Source organism: Lissotriton helveticus, chromosome 2_1 (assembly GCF_964261635.1).
Source record: "Lissotriton helveticus chromosome 2_1, aLisHel1.1, whole genome shotgun sequence".
NCBI lineage: Eukaryota > Metazoa > Chordata > Amphibia > Caudata > Salamandridae > Lissotriton > Lissotriton helveticus.
In genome coordinates, this window is record NC_136059.1 from 448,609,536 (window position 1) to 448,627,040 (window position 17,505).

The following is a 17,505-nucleotide window of genomic DNA, read 5'->3' on the forward strand; positions in this document are numbered from 1 at the left end:
TCCGGAAGTCTCACCACGTCTTCCCGGGCTTCACACTGACACTTAGGTCCTTCATTGCCAGGAATCTGCATCCACCGCCCTCACGTTACCTCCAGCTCGTGTGACGCTGCAATATTTCCGTGGTACCTTCTATGATTCACGTCCTTCAGGCCCACATCAGAGCGAGAAAAAGCCACAGGGCGCGAGGCTAAGAACGAAACTGAGCACTGAACAGTTCGTGATGCTTAGCCCCCAACGCGACTTGACCAGAACCCGCACCACATCCTCCCCTCACCAATATATGTGAGGCCACCTGCCGCCCGAGGCAGCGAAGAAGAGAGGTCCGACTCCGGAAGGATGCGTCTTTCAGTCAGCCTCGCTGCTGCTTCTGCAGCCCTTGTATTTCTGCTCATTCCTGGAGGTGAGTATTTCTCGAAAACACACAAGCACGCACGAACGCAGACTGTCACACACGCGTGCATACGTACCCATGCACACTCACAATGGACACCTACACATGCGTTCTCATGCACACTCGCAGACGCGTGCATACAAACTCACAGACAACCCTGCACTGCAGACCCACTCTCACTACCACGTCTGTACCTATACGTACTATTGGAACTACACAAACGCAAGCTCGCACACCTCTCAGACACACTCTACACCTCTGCTAGAACATACAGCACTGACCGACTATAAAGTTTTCATTTAAGTCTCGCGCAGATTATGTTTTCACGTGTGACACGCTGATGCATGCAGTGCTATCACTCTGCACGGAGTAAATCAAGGTGTTTACTCTGTGTACAGGAAAAGACGTGCTTGTTTGTATAGGTGGTGTGCCTTTAATTGTAATTGTTTCCATCAAAAAAGCAGAAGTTTCATTTCTCAGAACTATATAAATACCTTAAAATCATGTTTCGTTGTGTACTGATGAACATTCTGAATTTGGTACAATTATACATAGGGATCTGGTATGTGCTTTCTTCGAAAACACCTCTACTTCTATTTTATTACTTAGTGCTATATTTATAAGTTTTGCGATTTGCAACCATTTTATCCTCAACACCAGCTGCAAACTTTGTATAACATAATTGACAGTGAGTTATGTTTTACACAGTGAACGGTCCAGTGAGTTACAGTCTGAATATGAATCTTTACATATTTTCTTTAGCAGAGGGAGTATTCAATCCCTATTGCATTTTCTTGTACTCTATTCAATGTTTACATGATCAGTTAACGCCTGTAAATGTAATCGTATGCTCTTAAATACTACAAACGTGCATTTAGCTCTGTCGATGTACATTCATTGAAATACATTGTTTTCTTCGCAGCAATTGTCATGTGCAGGTAATACTCTACTTTGTTGGTTAAAGTGTAGATTAGTTAGACAACATCTACAATTGTCTGTGGGTTAATCTTAAAAGCAAGTTCAATGTATTCCCGAGAGTTAATTAAGTGGGCTTTGTACCAACTTCTTTATGTAACGCCAAACCAATCCTGCAACACATGAGCAGGCGAATATTATGAAAGGTGATGTTAACAACTTTTAGAAAATTGTGCCTCTGAAATACCTGAGCAATGTGCAGCAAATTGCACGTGTAAAGAAATGAAGATTGTATGAGGTTATTCAAAAAAAATACCAATGAGGGGTGAGGATGTTCTGGTGGCAAGATGATCAACCATGAGCCTGAGTGGTTTGTGAATGTCACCAGCACCTCATAGCCTGTTACCCGTTATTAGATCTCTGTTATTACTGGTTTTTTTTTTAATAGGGAAATTGGATTTGAAAGTAGTACTGCATAATACTGTACATGTTGTAGTGTAGCACTACTTTCTAGGATCATTGATCGTTTGCATCCATTATTACCAGGAATAATTATAAGTTCTGAAAGACAAAGTTATGGGGAGTCAATTATTCATGAGTGTTACATCATTCTTACGAAGTTTGGTTTTGAAACCACTGCTGGCAGAATATTTCAGGTTATAATCTAAACCTGTTTTTTATGTCAGGCAGTCATGGTTGTGTATTATACCAGTATAGTTACCGTGTAAAAATGTTTAGCAACATAAACCTGACCACACAAAATATGTATTCATCAGAACTAACTCTACTAAAGGTACATAATGTTAATTTTTAGACATACCAAAGTTGGACCAAATTTCTTGATTTCTAAAACGGTTGATCCCCGGAGCATTTACTCTCCCTTACGCCTCCTCATGGCTCACCCAGGCTTCTTCGTGGTCCCTCAGATACAGAATCTTAGAGCCAGACCTGCAAAATATAGACGACGACCTGTTTATTTGCTGTATACAATAGTATATACTAATCAAGTGATCTCATTGCACATTGGTTTTCTTGTTATGCTGGTTGTTGGCAACAGCATGGAAACACTGGGGTTAAGTACAAATATCAGAAAATGACCAAACTGAGCTGAGGGCTGCATTTGGGAAGCCCTTGATGGCCCTAGCCGAGGCATTGTTCCCACAGTCCACCCCAGGCTCTTCATACATGCCTTTTTTCCACGAGTTAACAATTTAATTGCAGCACCTTGTAAAATATAGGGCTTGGTAGAGCATGTTTGTGAAGATTGCTGCTGAAGTTTAACCATGTGTTACTGGGTTGTGTTTTCGCAGATCAATGCATGGAAATCATTGGTGGGAAAGAAGTGGTTCCACATTCCAGACCCTACATGGCTCTGATAAAGGACAACAATTTCCTTATTTGTGGAGGAACTTTGATCAAAGATGAATGGGTCTTAACAGCTGCGCACTGCAATATGTAAGTAATTTAATAAAAAAATGACAATATGTTTCGGCACAGTTGATAGACATGAAAGCAATAATTGTACTTTGAAGTTTGCCTTCAAAGGTGGAAGTGGGGGATAAATGGGTTTCTGTCCTGGCTTATAGTACTTTTACATGGTACAGCTTATGCCTAGCACCCCAGTTGAACCATCACATTCACATGCAAGGGTCATACACATACAAGGCAGCGAGTATAGAGATGGGAGATACATTTTGCTCCGCCAGAGGAATTGGTGGAATTTTCGCCACTCTGCATTACACATATAACAGAGTTCCGTCCAAATTCTGCCAACCACCGCATGGTGGAGTTTTTTCTCACAAGCGACTCAAAAACAGTAGGTCGACGAGCGAGATTTGGCATCCCCTAGCATGATTTTCAGTCGCTAGGAGGACACTCGGTAGATTTCTCCAACTTGGGCAATCACGGGCAGTTTCGACCATTCATAGCCTGAAAGCTACAGCTTGAGCAGAAAATCTACTTGAGCAGCAGAAAAATCAACTCGAGACGCTGTGCGCTATGGCGCGCCACATGGTGCAGCTCGCAAAAATTCGTCAGCACGGAACAATCACCCGGCGCTAAATAACATCATGAGCAGTACGATATGTCTATTTATGCCCATTTGTGGAATTCCGCTAAATCTTGCAGAGCTTTTCTGTAACTCTGTGGAACTCCATAGAATAAAACTCTGCAAGTTCTGCCCAGGCCTAATTCTAACATAAAACGGTGATCTCCTTACTCTGCTCAGGTGGACTGGGAGTAAAACTCAGTATCAGATCAGTCCCCAGGATCGGAACTGTTCTGATAGTGCTGTCAGGTGGGGGTCAGTGAAGCCTTAAACGTGCTCTAATCCCAGTGAGGCCACCCAAGGACAGGCACACATAATCTGGGCCTGGTTTATAAAAGCAAGTACTAAGGCTCACATTAATAACCCATTTACTTAAGTCACAGGATCTGTATTTAAAGGGCAAATACGTATAAACATCAGAGCTACTCAGAAGGTCGTTAAGGGTTGGGGTGGGAGAGAGTGTGTTTGGGATTAGTAGAACAGGTAAAACCGTGGATATTGACAAACATGTTGCAGGCTTTTCCCACTGTGTAACATTCCTAGGGTTACTCCAATACCAGGCATTACCACATGCGTGTCCAGTATGGCAAAGGGAAGAGATCACCTACGAATTTCATGGGGATGAATTTATCCACAGGGAAGAATATTTCCCTCGTGGAAAAAAGGGTTTTGAAGATACACAAATCCTCTTCACTTACACATGCGGATTATCCTGTGGAGCATGGGTGGTGGAGGAGCACAAAAGGAAATCCACAATGTGCATAGATTTCTAAGCATACCAATGATTCTGTAAATATCCATAAAGGCAGAATTGCCTGCTAAAGCACAGGCACACATATTTCTAACTTTTTCAGAATTGGTCACTTTTGAGAGCAACAGGACACGGTCTTACTTACATTATACCATTGAAAGGATGAATATTTTGCTGTTAATGTGTCAAAGGAAAAAATATTTTCCAAGTGTTCTTTCCCCCTCTGTGGTTAAGTGGAAACATTATTAGTGACAACGGATCCAAAAGAATAACTCAGAAATGACATGAACACAAATTAACACGTAAAAACCACAAACTTAGCAAATAACTTCTAGACTCTAAGGGCAAACTAAGAATCACACAGGCAGCTATGACATTTTGCTTTGTCACGAGGCCAGGGACTGAGAAATGTCCTTAGCCCTGGGCTCCGAAATGTCTTCATTTTAAGGCAGGGCAGGTTGCCAGAAAGAGATTTATTAAGTTTCCACATACAAATTGATCTCATTCATGGTATGGAGCATGAACAAAGACAAGAAATAAAAAAAGAAATGTTATCTTTGCATCTCACTTTATCTCAAAATCTGTAAATATGGCTCCTGAAGAGTGCTAGACATAAGAGGGTGACATTACTTTCTGGAAAATTGTGCTCTCCACTGGCATGCTCAACTCTGTAGGAGATGGGAGTCAAACTCTTGACTAGTGGTTGAAGGAAATGATTCTAGCTATAGTGGTCAGAGTGTTGCCTTTAACCCTAGTGTGGAGAATGCCTACCAGCCCTATGTGGTAAAATTCACAACCAATTCTGCCATGATTGGATCAGTCATCCTGCCGCCCCTTTGGGTGAGATGTCTGTGGTCAGATAGCTATACTCACCCCAGTCAAGAGACTAGCTGCAATTAGGTCTGAGGATGGGCACTGGGAATGTCATTTCTGAGTATCGCATAACAATAATTTAATGTTTACCTAGAAACATTTAAAAAATAATTTCCGCATACATAATATCGGACCGCTGCCTTTTTAAGATCTTAATTTTTAATGTTTTTGCAATTTTTCATTTGCATCAACAAACTTCCTTTTTTGAAAGGCTTTTAGGTTTTACAATCTGAAAGCCTTTATTAGTGAAGTTGAAATACCTTTTATGCCTTCCCTCTGTCTACTTCATTAATGCCACCCTACTCAAGCAGCAACCACATTCCTTGTCAGGGTTAAGTCACAAACAAACCCTAAATTAAAATGTGATCAACCCTCGGGTGACTTGGTATAGAGCAGTCAGGCAATGTGAAAGTATTTGTACAACACTTCAAATATTAACACAGTGAAAAAAATACCTGGTCTAACACAGGCAAGAGGGCAGCAGGTCTGCACAGACGGGCAGCAGTACTTCAGAGCCGCAGCAATCCAGCAGAGTGGCAGTCATTTCAGCAGTACATTAGTCCTTTTTCCTGGCAGAGTATTCGCAGATCCAGAAGTTTACTGAAGAGTTGGTGTCTGAGGTCCAATATTTATGCCCAATTCTGCCTTTTGAGTGGGAGAAGCTTCTATAGGTTTCCCTTTGAAGTCCCCAGGCATCCTGCCTTCTCTGCTGTAGCTCCAGACTGCCTACAGGGGGTATGCAGCTGTTTGTGTGGAGGCAGGACACAGCTTACTGAAGTTTAGGTAGGGATGTGCCCAGCTCTGCCCTCCCATCCTGCCAGTGATAGTCCATCCAGGCATACATAAGCTCTCTACTATATGTGATTTTCTAGGAGGAATACACAAAGCCCATCTGTCAGCTACAGACAGTCATGTGATCCATGAAGAGGACACAGGCACAAAATGGCTGAGCAGGAAATGCTAACTTTCTACAAGTAAGTGAGGTCAGCCCGGAGGCATGTCCTAGAACTCAAGGTGCACTACTGAGGTGTCACTTTATGCAAAGTGTACTTTTAAGGAATCGGAATGCTTTTAGTAATTTATAGCATTTTTTAAACAAGTACTCAAAGAATCAGTTCCCTCAACAAATGTACTCAGTACATCACTGAAGCATTACAGCCCAAAGAAATGATCAATATCTACTTTTATTCAATCCGTAGGAGAGTTTCTTCAAAAAGGAAGTGATGATGCTTTTCTCAGCATAGTAAATCAGATAACAGTAATATTTTCATTTCCCAATGCATTTAGGGTGAAAATCTGCCCTTCATCAGGGAAATCTACAACATCAATAGTTATAATGAATATTAAAGCATATAATACTCAAAACTATAATCAAAATGCTCACATATTATTGTGCTCATACAAACAAGCAAACAGGACTCCAGATGTGGCTCACAGAGTAATACTAGAACCTGTTAAAGACCAGAAAAAAGTGTGACCAAAAGTGTAACAGAGTGTGAAGAAATAGTGCAAACACAAAACGATAAAGTCTGCTTTCCACATGAGGTACTTGAATCAGTAAAGGAATATGGTGATAGTGTGCAGAGTGTATAACGTGACTCTAAACACGAGTATTTATAGACATGTAGAATGAGTGGTATGATGAGAGAAAGTATGCCGTAGCCCATAGAAATCAAATCCTGCAGAGAAAAAGTACCTTAACTATTTGCCGAGAATTCATAACCAAGACCGATGTCAACTGTTGGAAATAATGATAATGAAGTGAAATGCAGTGAAATACCAAGATAGATAGACTGAGTCTCCAGGATTTAGTGTAAAGTGATTACCTTTATGTTGACGGTGGGTGGCCGAAAAACAATGTTAAATGGCTGTGAGAGAAAGGCTGTGAGGGAAAGGTGAGTATGTTTAATACAGCTTGATTGACACAGTGGTTTACCTCATGTACTGTTTTGCAGCCTTTAGCTAAAGAAAGTACACTGAATAGTTAAATACACTGCATTCCTGCCCTTTCCCTTTCACGCAGCAAAGCAAGGTAACTTGCTGAACAGCGTGACTTTGCCTTTAACATGGTGCACAGTTCAAGAAAAATGGAGCAAGTTTTTTCTGTTTACAGCTATTCTTTTGGAGTGGGATAGATTCAGAAGCGGCCGGCTCCGGTAAGCGCAGTGTGGTGGTAGGGCAGTGGAACGGGTCAGTGCGTGGCAGGGGGGAAGCCAATGGATGACAGAATAGGTATTATTTATTTCTTTAATTATACCTATTCCGTCGTCTGTCGCCATCCCCCATGCATGCCCTGCCCTGCCGCATTGTGCTTAACTGAGCCGGTCGCCTATGGATCGATGGTAAAACAGCAAAAATTGCTTTCATTACCTGACATATAATTAAACCCCATACAAAAATATCATATATTGAATCACTGTTAGAAATGGGATTTTGGGTTGGCTGGGGAATGCGACTAAGCCAGGCAGAAACCACCACTCTAGTCAGGGCAAGGGAGTTACACACTGAAGATAACCCCTGCTCACCCCCTTGGTAGCTTGGCAGAGCAGTCAGGCTTATCCCAGAGGCAAAGTGTAAAGTGGTTGCGCAACACACTCATACAGCAGCGACACACTAGGCATACCACAAAGGAATCTCCACACAAGGTTATATAAAAAATGGCCGTGGTACGATGCATAAAAACACATTATAACATAATCACATATATACACCGTTCCATCAGGCACTTATCATGACTTTACAGATTACACAAATCTTTAGGCCAACTCACAGTTAGTGAAAGCAAAAAGTAACTACTGGTGAGGGTGAACTAAGCACACCACCTCTAGGCATAACATATCATCAGCAGTGCACCATAGGAACCACTCACAGCTGTGCACATATCCTGAATACTATAAGTACATCAGGCTCCACTTAGGCGTAAACTACACAATAGGTTATGCATACACAACGTCATCAGGTAAAGAAGACAAGCCCACTTCTCAAGCTTAGGGGACGACTTGCAAAGCACACACCACGCGCTTCTAGTGGGCAGGATCCCAAACCTTCAGGGGTACAAGAATGCAGTGCTCCCCACTCTTTCTCCCTAGTGGCAGGAGAAAGGGGCTCCACTCCACTGGCTACTCTCTCCAGAAAGCGCTCCTGAGGTGCAGAACACAGCACTCGTTATGCGCTTGGCTGAGGGTCACCCCCATACAGGGGGAGAAAAGAAAGCACAGCGCTCTCCAATTTCCTCCAAGGCCAGCCACACAGCCCTGGTAAATCCCAGAGGACCGGGCTCTGGCAGGCCAGCACTCCGGTCCTTTCCACAGAGAAGCAGTCCCTTCAGATGCCAAGCAGGGCAGTAGGTCAGTCCCAAGTAGCGGTTCCTTCTGGCACACTGCAGTCAATGCAGTGTGCTCTCCCAAGTTCCAGAAGTTCTGTGAGTCCAACAGAAATGGCGTCACAGCCCCAATATATATACCACCTAGTACCTTTGTTCTTCCCCCCTGGCACAGGGCTCAGCCTAGTCCAAACCAGTTCAAGTTCACATCCACTTCTATTGTAAGTATAGGCCCTGGTCGCAGGCACACGACAGATGAGCGGAGCCCTCATTGTGGAAGGCAGGCACAGTCCTATTCAGGTTCAGGTGCTACCTCTCCCAATACTCGGAAAGCAGATGAGGCCTATTCAGCCTGGCACTGACTCACCCAGACTCTCTGGAGCCATCGCACCTCCCCAGCCCATGTCACTCCAAGGCCAGACAGTCAATACACAACAGGCAGGCACAAAGACACATAGTACACACAAATGTCTACTTCTAAAAGTGGAATTTCTAAAATAGTAATAATAAATCTGTGAACTCCAGTATGCAGCATTTATAACCACTATTCCAAACATACCACACTTGATCACGATACTCCTCTCATGTCAGGAATTACCACTGAAGCACATATCAGGGAATCTCCAATGTATTCCTATGAGAGGGCAGCCTCACAGCAGTGAGAAACAAAGTAGGCTATTTGTCACTACCAGGACACGCCATACAGTTAAGGCACATGTCCTACCTTTTACCTACACCGTACCCTGCCCATAGGGATAGCTAGGGTCTACCTTAGGAGTGACTGATATGTAGTAAAAGGGGAGTCACAGACGTGGCAACCACTTTATGTGCCACATCACAGCTGCAGTTAACTGCTCGTGCAGGCCCTGCAGTGGCAGAGGCCTGAGACAGTTTTGAAAGGCTATTTTGGTGGGGGGCGCAAGCAGTGCTGCAAGCCCACCAGTAGCATTTAATTTATGGGACCTGGGTATCTGAGATATTACTGTACAAGGGACTGGCAGGTAAATTAAATATGCCAAACAGGTGCAGACCAATCTTACCAGGTTTACCATAGAGAGCACATGCAATTATGCACTGAATAGAAGTGATAAAGTTCCCAGAGTCATAAAACCACCAACAACAGGTTAGTAATAATACCTTGATGAGCTTCCCTGCTTGGGGTGATCGAACATGGATGCAGGCCCACAACTGCAGGTGCACACTCCAGTTCTACCTCAATTTGAACCCATGTGGTTCCCTCTGTCTAAGCTCCCAGGACCCACTAAGCTACCCCACTGGAACTCCTTAGCTGTCTGTGGCCAGGCCTTAGGCCATCCAGATGGCTCTGGTCCTTGCCATCTCACAGAGTGGGGGGCAGTAGCCCCAGGTATATAGTATCGATTCTCCACTCTACCTCTCATCAGTGCAATCCTGTCTTGCCACTGATCCCTCAACCTAAGTTCTGCACCATCAGGCTGACCAGGAGTCACAGGTGAGGCTCTTCTCCCCCTACCCCTTCTACTGGGGTTCTGCACTCTCCACCTAGGAGAGGCACTCTCAGAACACAAAACTGTCAGGACGCTGGAGCCAGCCCTCCCACACAATTCTCCCACCAGTTCAGAACCTTGACCCTGCAACTGGTCTCCCAACCCAGAGACCAAACCCTCAGGTTGAACCGAGGCCAGAGACGAGAACTCCCTCCCTTTGCACCCCCTTGCAGTGTTCTGCACCCTCCCATCTGGAGTGGTACAACCAGAAGACAAAACGGTAGGGACACTGCTTGCAGAAGTCTTTCCCTCCAGGTAAGGCATAACTTCTTGATCCTGGCCTCCCAACCCAGGGACTACACCCTGTGGCTGACCACTTGCCTGGCACACCAGGACTTCCTGGGGAACACGCATGCCCCCCGCCAAGGGTAACACGTATCTCATGTGTTGCGTGATAGTCTGTCTGGCACTGATCACAACCATGCCCATCTGACAGTGCACATAGACCCCCAAAACAGAAGTAGTGTCACCATGGTAACTTCTAGAAGGCTCGGCACCTGACCCATTGGCTCTCCCACTTGTGACAGCATCCCCCTCTCACCCCTCCACCTCCACCGCCATACACCAGAACTGGTGAAGTTCTGCTTACAGACGCTCCAAGTTCTCCTGACACTAGGCGATCCCCCTCAAAGGATGGCCTACCAGTACAGCCTAGGCTCCGCACCTGGTGTTCCCTTAGGGAACCCTCCAGGCCCTGAGACTGGGTTTCGGGCACCTTGGGACCAATCCCATTCCCAATCCTTCTCCGCAGAGTCAGGATGTGAGTCCCTACACCTCTCCCACTACACCGGGACCTATCTGGGCGACTAAGAACCTATCCTACCCCTCTCAATTGGGAAATACCTGAGCCATTCCCCTTAGGGTCACTCCCAAATGCCTTTCCAGACCCTCTGGCACTCACCCAGAGGTCTGCCTCTCGTGCAAGCTCCCTGGGATCAGAGAAGTCACACTCCAGCAGGTGTTGGTGTAACCCTGGAAAACAACAATGGAACATGTGCTCTCTGACAATCATATTGAACATCCCTTCTAAATTGATTGCCATGCTACCCATCACTCAACCTTCCTGTGCACTACAACATTCATCCACAAACTACCCCCAAGACTGGTGAGACAGTTTCCTACTGCCCCTGAACCCCAACCTATACCCCTCAGGTGTGACAGCTTCTTCCTGGGAACTAGGTACCTAGCTCTGGGATCTGGGAGTGGAACTTCCTACACTGGACTCTATATTGCTGCCACCATTGGACCCCACCCTCACTGGTGAATCCAGAACACTAAAACTATACTCAGGGTACATATTCTCAAGAGCTAGCTTCTCTCTGGTGAAGGCCCTCTCTGCCTCCCTCATTCTCTCTTGCGCTAGGACCCTTTCAGTCTCTAACTTTTTCTTTTCGAAGACCAGCTCCTTGAGACTCAACTCCTGAGCCAACAAGGCCTTTTTCTCCTCTAAGGCTCACTGGGCCTCTCTTTGCCCCGCATCCAGCTGTGCTGCCCCTTGGCATTCTCCAATTTGAACTTTTCTAATTCCAGCTGGTGCTCCATTTCCTTCTGCCTGTCCACCAACTCCTCTGGGGACCACGAAAGGGACGGGCCACTACCCCTGGCACGAGACCCAGCAAAGGACTCCCTCTCACTACCTACTGGCATCCCTGCCCTGTCATTTTCTTCCTCCTGCACAGATTCTTCAGGGCCACCCTCAGACCCACCACCCTCTTGGAATGCAGACTAGGAACCCTTCCTCTCATGGTCCTCCCATGCCCATTCATTCTTTTGCCATCGGAGTAGGGTTTCCTGAAGGTCTAGTTGGGTGCCTGACCCACTCACTGCTATGCATCTCTCCTCACAGAACTCCTTTAACTCCTCCATAGTGTATGTGAGCAGATCCCTTATGATAAAGGCACATTCCATTTTGGTAAGGCCCTAAAAACACAAGTGCAGCACAGGGGACCTAGATTTAAGAGCTGCAACAGGAGTACACAATTCAAAAATGACACTGTGAGAAGAAATGAAAAAATCAGGAGAAATCCCAAAACATGTGATTGTCTAAATACAGAGTTTGTTTTGCAACCATGGGTCACTGTGGTACTGCTCAAACGCATGTCCTATCCTCACAGCTGACAACAAATGTTAGAAATGGGATTTCTGGTTGGTTAGGGCATGCGCTTAAGCCAGGCAGAAACCACCACTCAAGTCAAGGCAAAGGAGTTACACACTGAAGATAACACCTGCTCACCCTCCTGCTAGCTTGGCGGAGCAGTCAGGCTTATGCCAGATGCAATGTGTAAAGCGTTTGTGCAACACACTCACACAGCAGCGACACACTAGGCACACCATAAAGGAAACTCCACACAAGGTTATATAAAAAATAGCCTTTGTATTATGCATAAAAAAACATTAGAACATAATCACATATATACACAGTGCCACCAGGCACTTATCATAACATGTATTTGTAAAGCGCACATCCACCCGTAGGTCTCTTGGCGCTGAATAACAGATGTTTATTGTTACCCAACTCAAGGGTACTCATTTTATCGACCTCAGATGGGTGAAAGGCTGAGTAGACCCCCCAGGATTTGAACGTGTGACGATGAGGTCGAACACAGGCCCCTGCAGTGGATGCATTAGTCCACTGAGCCACCAGACCCGGCTGATGACTTTACAGATTACACAAATCATTAGGTCAATCGGGTCACTGTCATAATCATCACAACTCACAGTTAGTGGGAACCACCAGGTGAGGGTGCACTGAGCACACCACCTCTAGGCATAACATATCATCAGCAGTGCATTATATGAACCACTGGCAGCTGTGCACATATCCTGAATACCATAAGTACATCAGGCCCCTCTTAGGCGTAAACTACACAATAGGTTATGCATACAAAACATCATCAGCAATACACCATAGTATAACCCTTGTAAGGTGCACACATTACAACCACATCGGGCATTAGGCATTGCCGTCATAGTTGCACATATCATAAAAGCCTTGGTGAGAGCATTATGCAGAACACCAATAGGCTGCATATGGGCCATCCAGGGATGCACCATTACATCTGGGCATCCGGTGGAGCAGTTTGGTAAGGGAGGGAAAACAGCTTCCTCCCACCATTGGCTGGAGACTTCCCTCAGGCCCCTCCGCCTGGGCAATGGCCGAAACACCAAGATAATTCCCCCAGGAGTGGCCTCTGTGGTCTTAATGCCAGCAATACAGGGATTAATGTACTAGAGAGGGCCAAAATGCGGTGGAGCCCCTATCATGGCTCGACAGTAGTGCTCCTTTATGTCGGCCAGTAAAAACTGGGAGGCCGCACTGGGTCCCCCGCGCAAGGAGAGAATTCAGTGGATCTAGGAGCCTCGTAGAGAGGGGTCAGGTAGCAACCAACACAGTCCCTGCTCTCTCCACCCCCCTCCTCCATGCTCGAAAAACAGAGTAGAGGCAGACACCTGGGAAAGCCTCTCGGGCCATCTCCACCCATTGAGACGGTGTCGTAACAGGGCCTCGCCAGCCCCGGTCTCACTTGGCCACCAAGTGCTCCACCTTCTGACGCGAGTACCACATGCACCACCCCGCCCCTCAGGGCACCGATAGGACCATCTCATTTCGGCCGTGGGCCCCACTCAAGTCAGGGGTCGAGGCGGCCTGCTTCTTGTGGACCTTGTAGTCCCTGGCTGTGTCGGACCGTGAGACGCGGCTCCCTCCTGTTGCGCACTTGTCTGCTTCCTCCTTCCCGGGGGAGGTACGTCCACAATCAGGCTCCTTCCTCAAGGGAGCCCCACCTACAGTCAGGCTTTCCCTGCCTGACTTCCGGTTTGCGGGCTGCTTTCGCTGCATAAAGAAGTAGAGCCCACTTCTCGGGCTTAGGGGATGACTTGGAAAACGTTCACCAGGCGCTTCTAGTGGGCAGGGTCCTCACACTTCAGGGGTACAAGAATGCAGCGCTCCCTACTCTTTCTCCCTAGTGGCAGGAGAAAGGAGCTGCCCTCCACTGTCTACTCTCTCCAGAAAGGGCTCCTGAACAGAACAGCAGAACACAGCCCTCACCACTCGCTGGGGTGAGGATCACCCCCATATAGGGGGGGAGAAAAGAAAGCACAGCACTGCTCCAATTTCCGCTAAGGCCAGCCACACAGCCCTGGTAAATCCCAGAGGACTGGGCTCAGGCATGCCAGCACACTTGGTCCTTTCCACAGAGCAGCAGTCCCTTTAGCTGCCAAGCAGGGCAACAGGTCAGTCCCCAGTGGCAGTTCCCTCTGGTACACTGCAGTCCGCGCAGTGTGCTCTCCCAAGTTCAAGAAGTTCAGTGAGTCCAACAGACATGGGGTCACAGCCCCAATATTTATAGCACTTTAGGACTTGGCCCTTTTTGGTTAAAGTTCCCTTAACGTTTTGTTTTCCCCCTAGACCTTTTTTCTGACATGGTGTTGCCAACTTAGATGCTTTGGGTACTTTGCCACTGCTGATTAGCGTCAAAGTGCAAGTGCTCCCTGTGTAAAGTATAATGGTAATTGGTTGTCCATGATTGGTATGTTTGCCTTACTAGTAAAGTGCACTATGTGAGTCAGGGCTGGTAATGCAAATGTTACTAGGGAACTCAGGCCTGCCATTGCAGTGCCTGGGCGTGGTTTGTTAACCTGCCATGTTGTTCCGACAAGTTCACCCACTTTCTAGACCTTACTCTTCCCTTTCTATGCACATCAGACACCCCTATGGTAGGTCCAGGGTACTCCCTGGGCAGGGTGCAGTGCATGTGAAAGGTAGGACATGTACTGAGGTGTGTAACAGGTCCTGACAGTGAAATAATCTCCATTTCGTTTTTCGCTGTTGAAAGGCCCATCTTGCCCATAGGACAGAATGGGGAGGCTGTGTAATATGTTTCCAGCCTATCTTCCGAAAGGTTTAAGATGGAGAGGTGAAGTTTCGTATGCCTGAAATCACCATGTAATAACACATCTTTCTATGAAGGTGATTTTTGCATTGTGTGTTTATAAGCCACTCTTTTAGAAGTGGCTGGGGTTTTGTGCTCTAACATTTCTGTGTGTCCCTGCCTGGATGTGGATTGACTTTCTGGATTTGAAAGAAATAGGTTCTGGGGAATGTGTTGACCCAGGGGAGGAGGTGAGACAGCAACAGGCTGACCTGCATATGGAGTGTAGGGTGAGGAGTAGCCCCGAGAGGTGAAGAGGCCTGGGTTGCTGCCGTAAAACAATTGTCCCATCTCCTTCTGAGTGACTGAGAATCCAGACCCCCACTAATCAAAGGAAGAAGGTGTCACTGGCAGGGAGGCACCCAGAACTGGTTTGAACAGGGGTCAGTGCCCCTTTGCGCACAAAGACTTCAAAGCCATTGAGGAGTATAAATATGAGAGCTGAAGCCCCTGAACTTTGGAGAATGGCTTGATCAAGATTGAACAAGACTGGAGCTACTTCGTGGTGAAGAGGAATCTTTGCCAAGGAAGAAACAACTGAAGAGACTGAAGGAAAGGACTGACCCCTGTTGTGTGTTCTGGGGCTGGCCTACAGTTTGTTGTTTTAACCAAGGAAAGGCTAAAGGGACTTTGCTGTGTGCTATGTCCCCCTGCTTGAAAGGACTTTCCTGTGCTGTGTCCTGAAGTAACTTATCCCCAAGGGCCCGAGGTCAGCTGGCTCCCTGTTGCGGAAACACAGGAGCACAAAAGTTTCCAGGAGAGTCTCAGCCACGGTGTGTGTGTGTGCTTTTTGCCGCCTGAGACCCTTGTAAGGTGGGCCCTGTGATATTGGGCACCTGGAGTCCAAGCGAGGCTCAGCGACGCTGTGTGCGTGTGCTTTTTGCGGCCTGGGACCTTCATGAGGATTGCCTTGTTAGCATGCATACCCGGAAACCAAGTGAGTCTCAGCTACGCTGTGTGCATGTGCTTTGTGCGGCCTGGGATCTTCATGAGGATTACCTTGTTAGTGTGCACACCCAGAATACAAGTGAGTCTCAGCAAAGCTGTGTGCGTGTGCTTTGTGCAGCCTGAGACCTTCATGAGGTTTGACTTGTTATCGTGCTCCCAGAGTTAAAGTGACTCTCAGCGACGCTGTGTGCATGTTCTTCGTGCAGCCTGAGACGCTCATGAGGAGTGCCCGTTGTCCGTGCACCTGAAGCTCAAGTGAGTCTCAGCGATGCTGTGTGCATGTGCCCTGTGGCAGCCTGAGATCTTCGTAGCAGTAGCGCCCGGCAGCCCCGGAGAAACTGAGCCGCCGGTCCGAGCCCGCCGTTGCCAGTTCACAAAGATTGAATTGGAGGCCTAAGTCACTGGAAGAGGAGAGGAGAGTGAGGTCGCACCCCCCAGGTAACGTATGTCGACACCTGGGGTAGGATGCGGGCTCAGAGGGAGACACTCTCGGCCTCCCTCTCATTCCGGCAGTGCAAGCCTCTGCTTCGGTTGGTATTGTGGCCCGTACTTGCCCAGGGAGTGGCAGTAACAGGGCCGGAGTGCACTTACCATACCTGTGTTGGGGCCAAATGTTGACAGAGGTTAACTGCGAGTCAGCACGAGTGGCGGAGAGACCGCCTAAGGCACCGTGATCTGTGCTGAAGTGTATTACGCATTAATTTATTTCTGCATAACGGAGTACCTGATTGTCGTTTGGCGCATTGCATTGTTTCTGCATAATGAACTACATGATTAGCGTATTACGCATTGCATTATTCCTGCATAATGTACTTCCTGATTAGTGTATTACGCATTGCCCTATTTCTGCATAACGAAGTACCTGATTGTTGCGATACGCATTCTATTACTTTTCCATTGCAATGAGCCTGGTTCTAGCATTACAAACTGCTTAACAGGGTATTAGGACTACAGTGGAATGTTTAGAAGTGTTCAATAATATCTCTTGGGAATATTTACAAGGGCTTTATCTCTGCTTTTTTAGCTTAAAAAGCCAAAAAAGCAGAGATAAAACTATCACCCTATTTACAAGAGGGTGCTAACATGCATAATCACATGTTAGCACCCTTTTTCCCAACGCCTCCCTTTGCATCTCTAATGAGAGGCAAAGTGTGCGTCACTGGGCGTACCCCGGATGGACAACCTTGCAAATATCGCTGATGTTCACATCACGATATTTAGAAGGCTGCCCCAGCATTTTAGCAGACGTTAGTTTTTGGGGAAACAGCTGTTTTCTCCAAAAACTAACGTCTGCTAAAATGCAGGCTTACCTTTCCCCAACATTGGGGGTGGATTATGCTGATACGACCCTGTGGGTTGTATCAGGAGGGTTATCGCTGTTTTGCAGGGTACATCGCTGGAAAACCAGCGATGTTCCCTGCAAAATGGCGATAACCTCGCTATCTCTAGAATTTTTATCGCCCTGGAGAAATGCGTTGTTCATAACGCGCTACCAGGGCGATACATTCCAGAGATAGGCTGCGATAATAAAATTATCGCTAAGCACGGCCAGCGATAATTATTGCTGGCTGTCGATAATATGCCCCTCTAGAACTTAAAAGGGCTGGCTGGCCTAACACCAGCCAGGAGGAATATTACACATACTCATATGTTGGATTTATATTGTGTGGTCTTATCGTATATCTTTTTATATAAACTTTATACTTGTTTTTATAAAACTCGTGAGGAGTAACCCTGGGCAAAGCACTAGGCTACGCTCGCGTAGTTTGCAAAGTTTGCGCTACTTCGCACTACACGAACT

General features: G+C 46.6%; 1 protein-coding gene across 1 annotated transcript in view; it reads left to right on the forward strand.

The window, feature by feature from the left end:
• Positions 1-240: 240 nt before the first annotated feature.
• Positions 241-17,505, forward strand: part of LOC144818041 (granzyme A-like) — a 67,677-nt gene continuing 50,412 nt past the window's right edge. The window contains exons 1-2 of the mRNA XM_078675077.1: positions 241-400; positions 2,617-2,761. Coding sequence (XP_078531203.1) covers positions 337-400; positions 2,617-2,761 — 209 coding nt within the window. The 5' untranslated portion in view covers positions 241-336. The remainder of the gene's footprint in view (positions 401-2,616; positions 2,762-17,505) is intronic.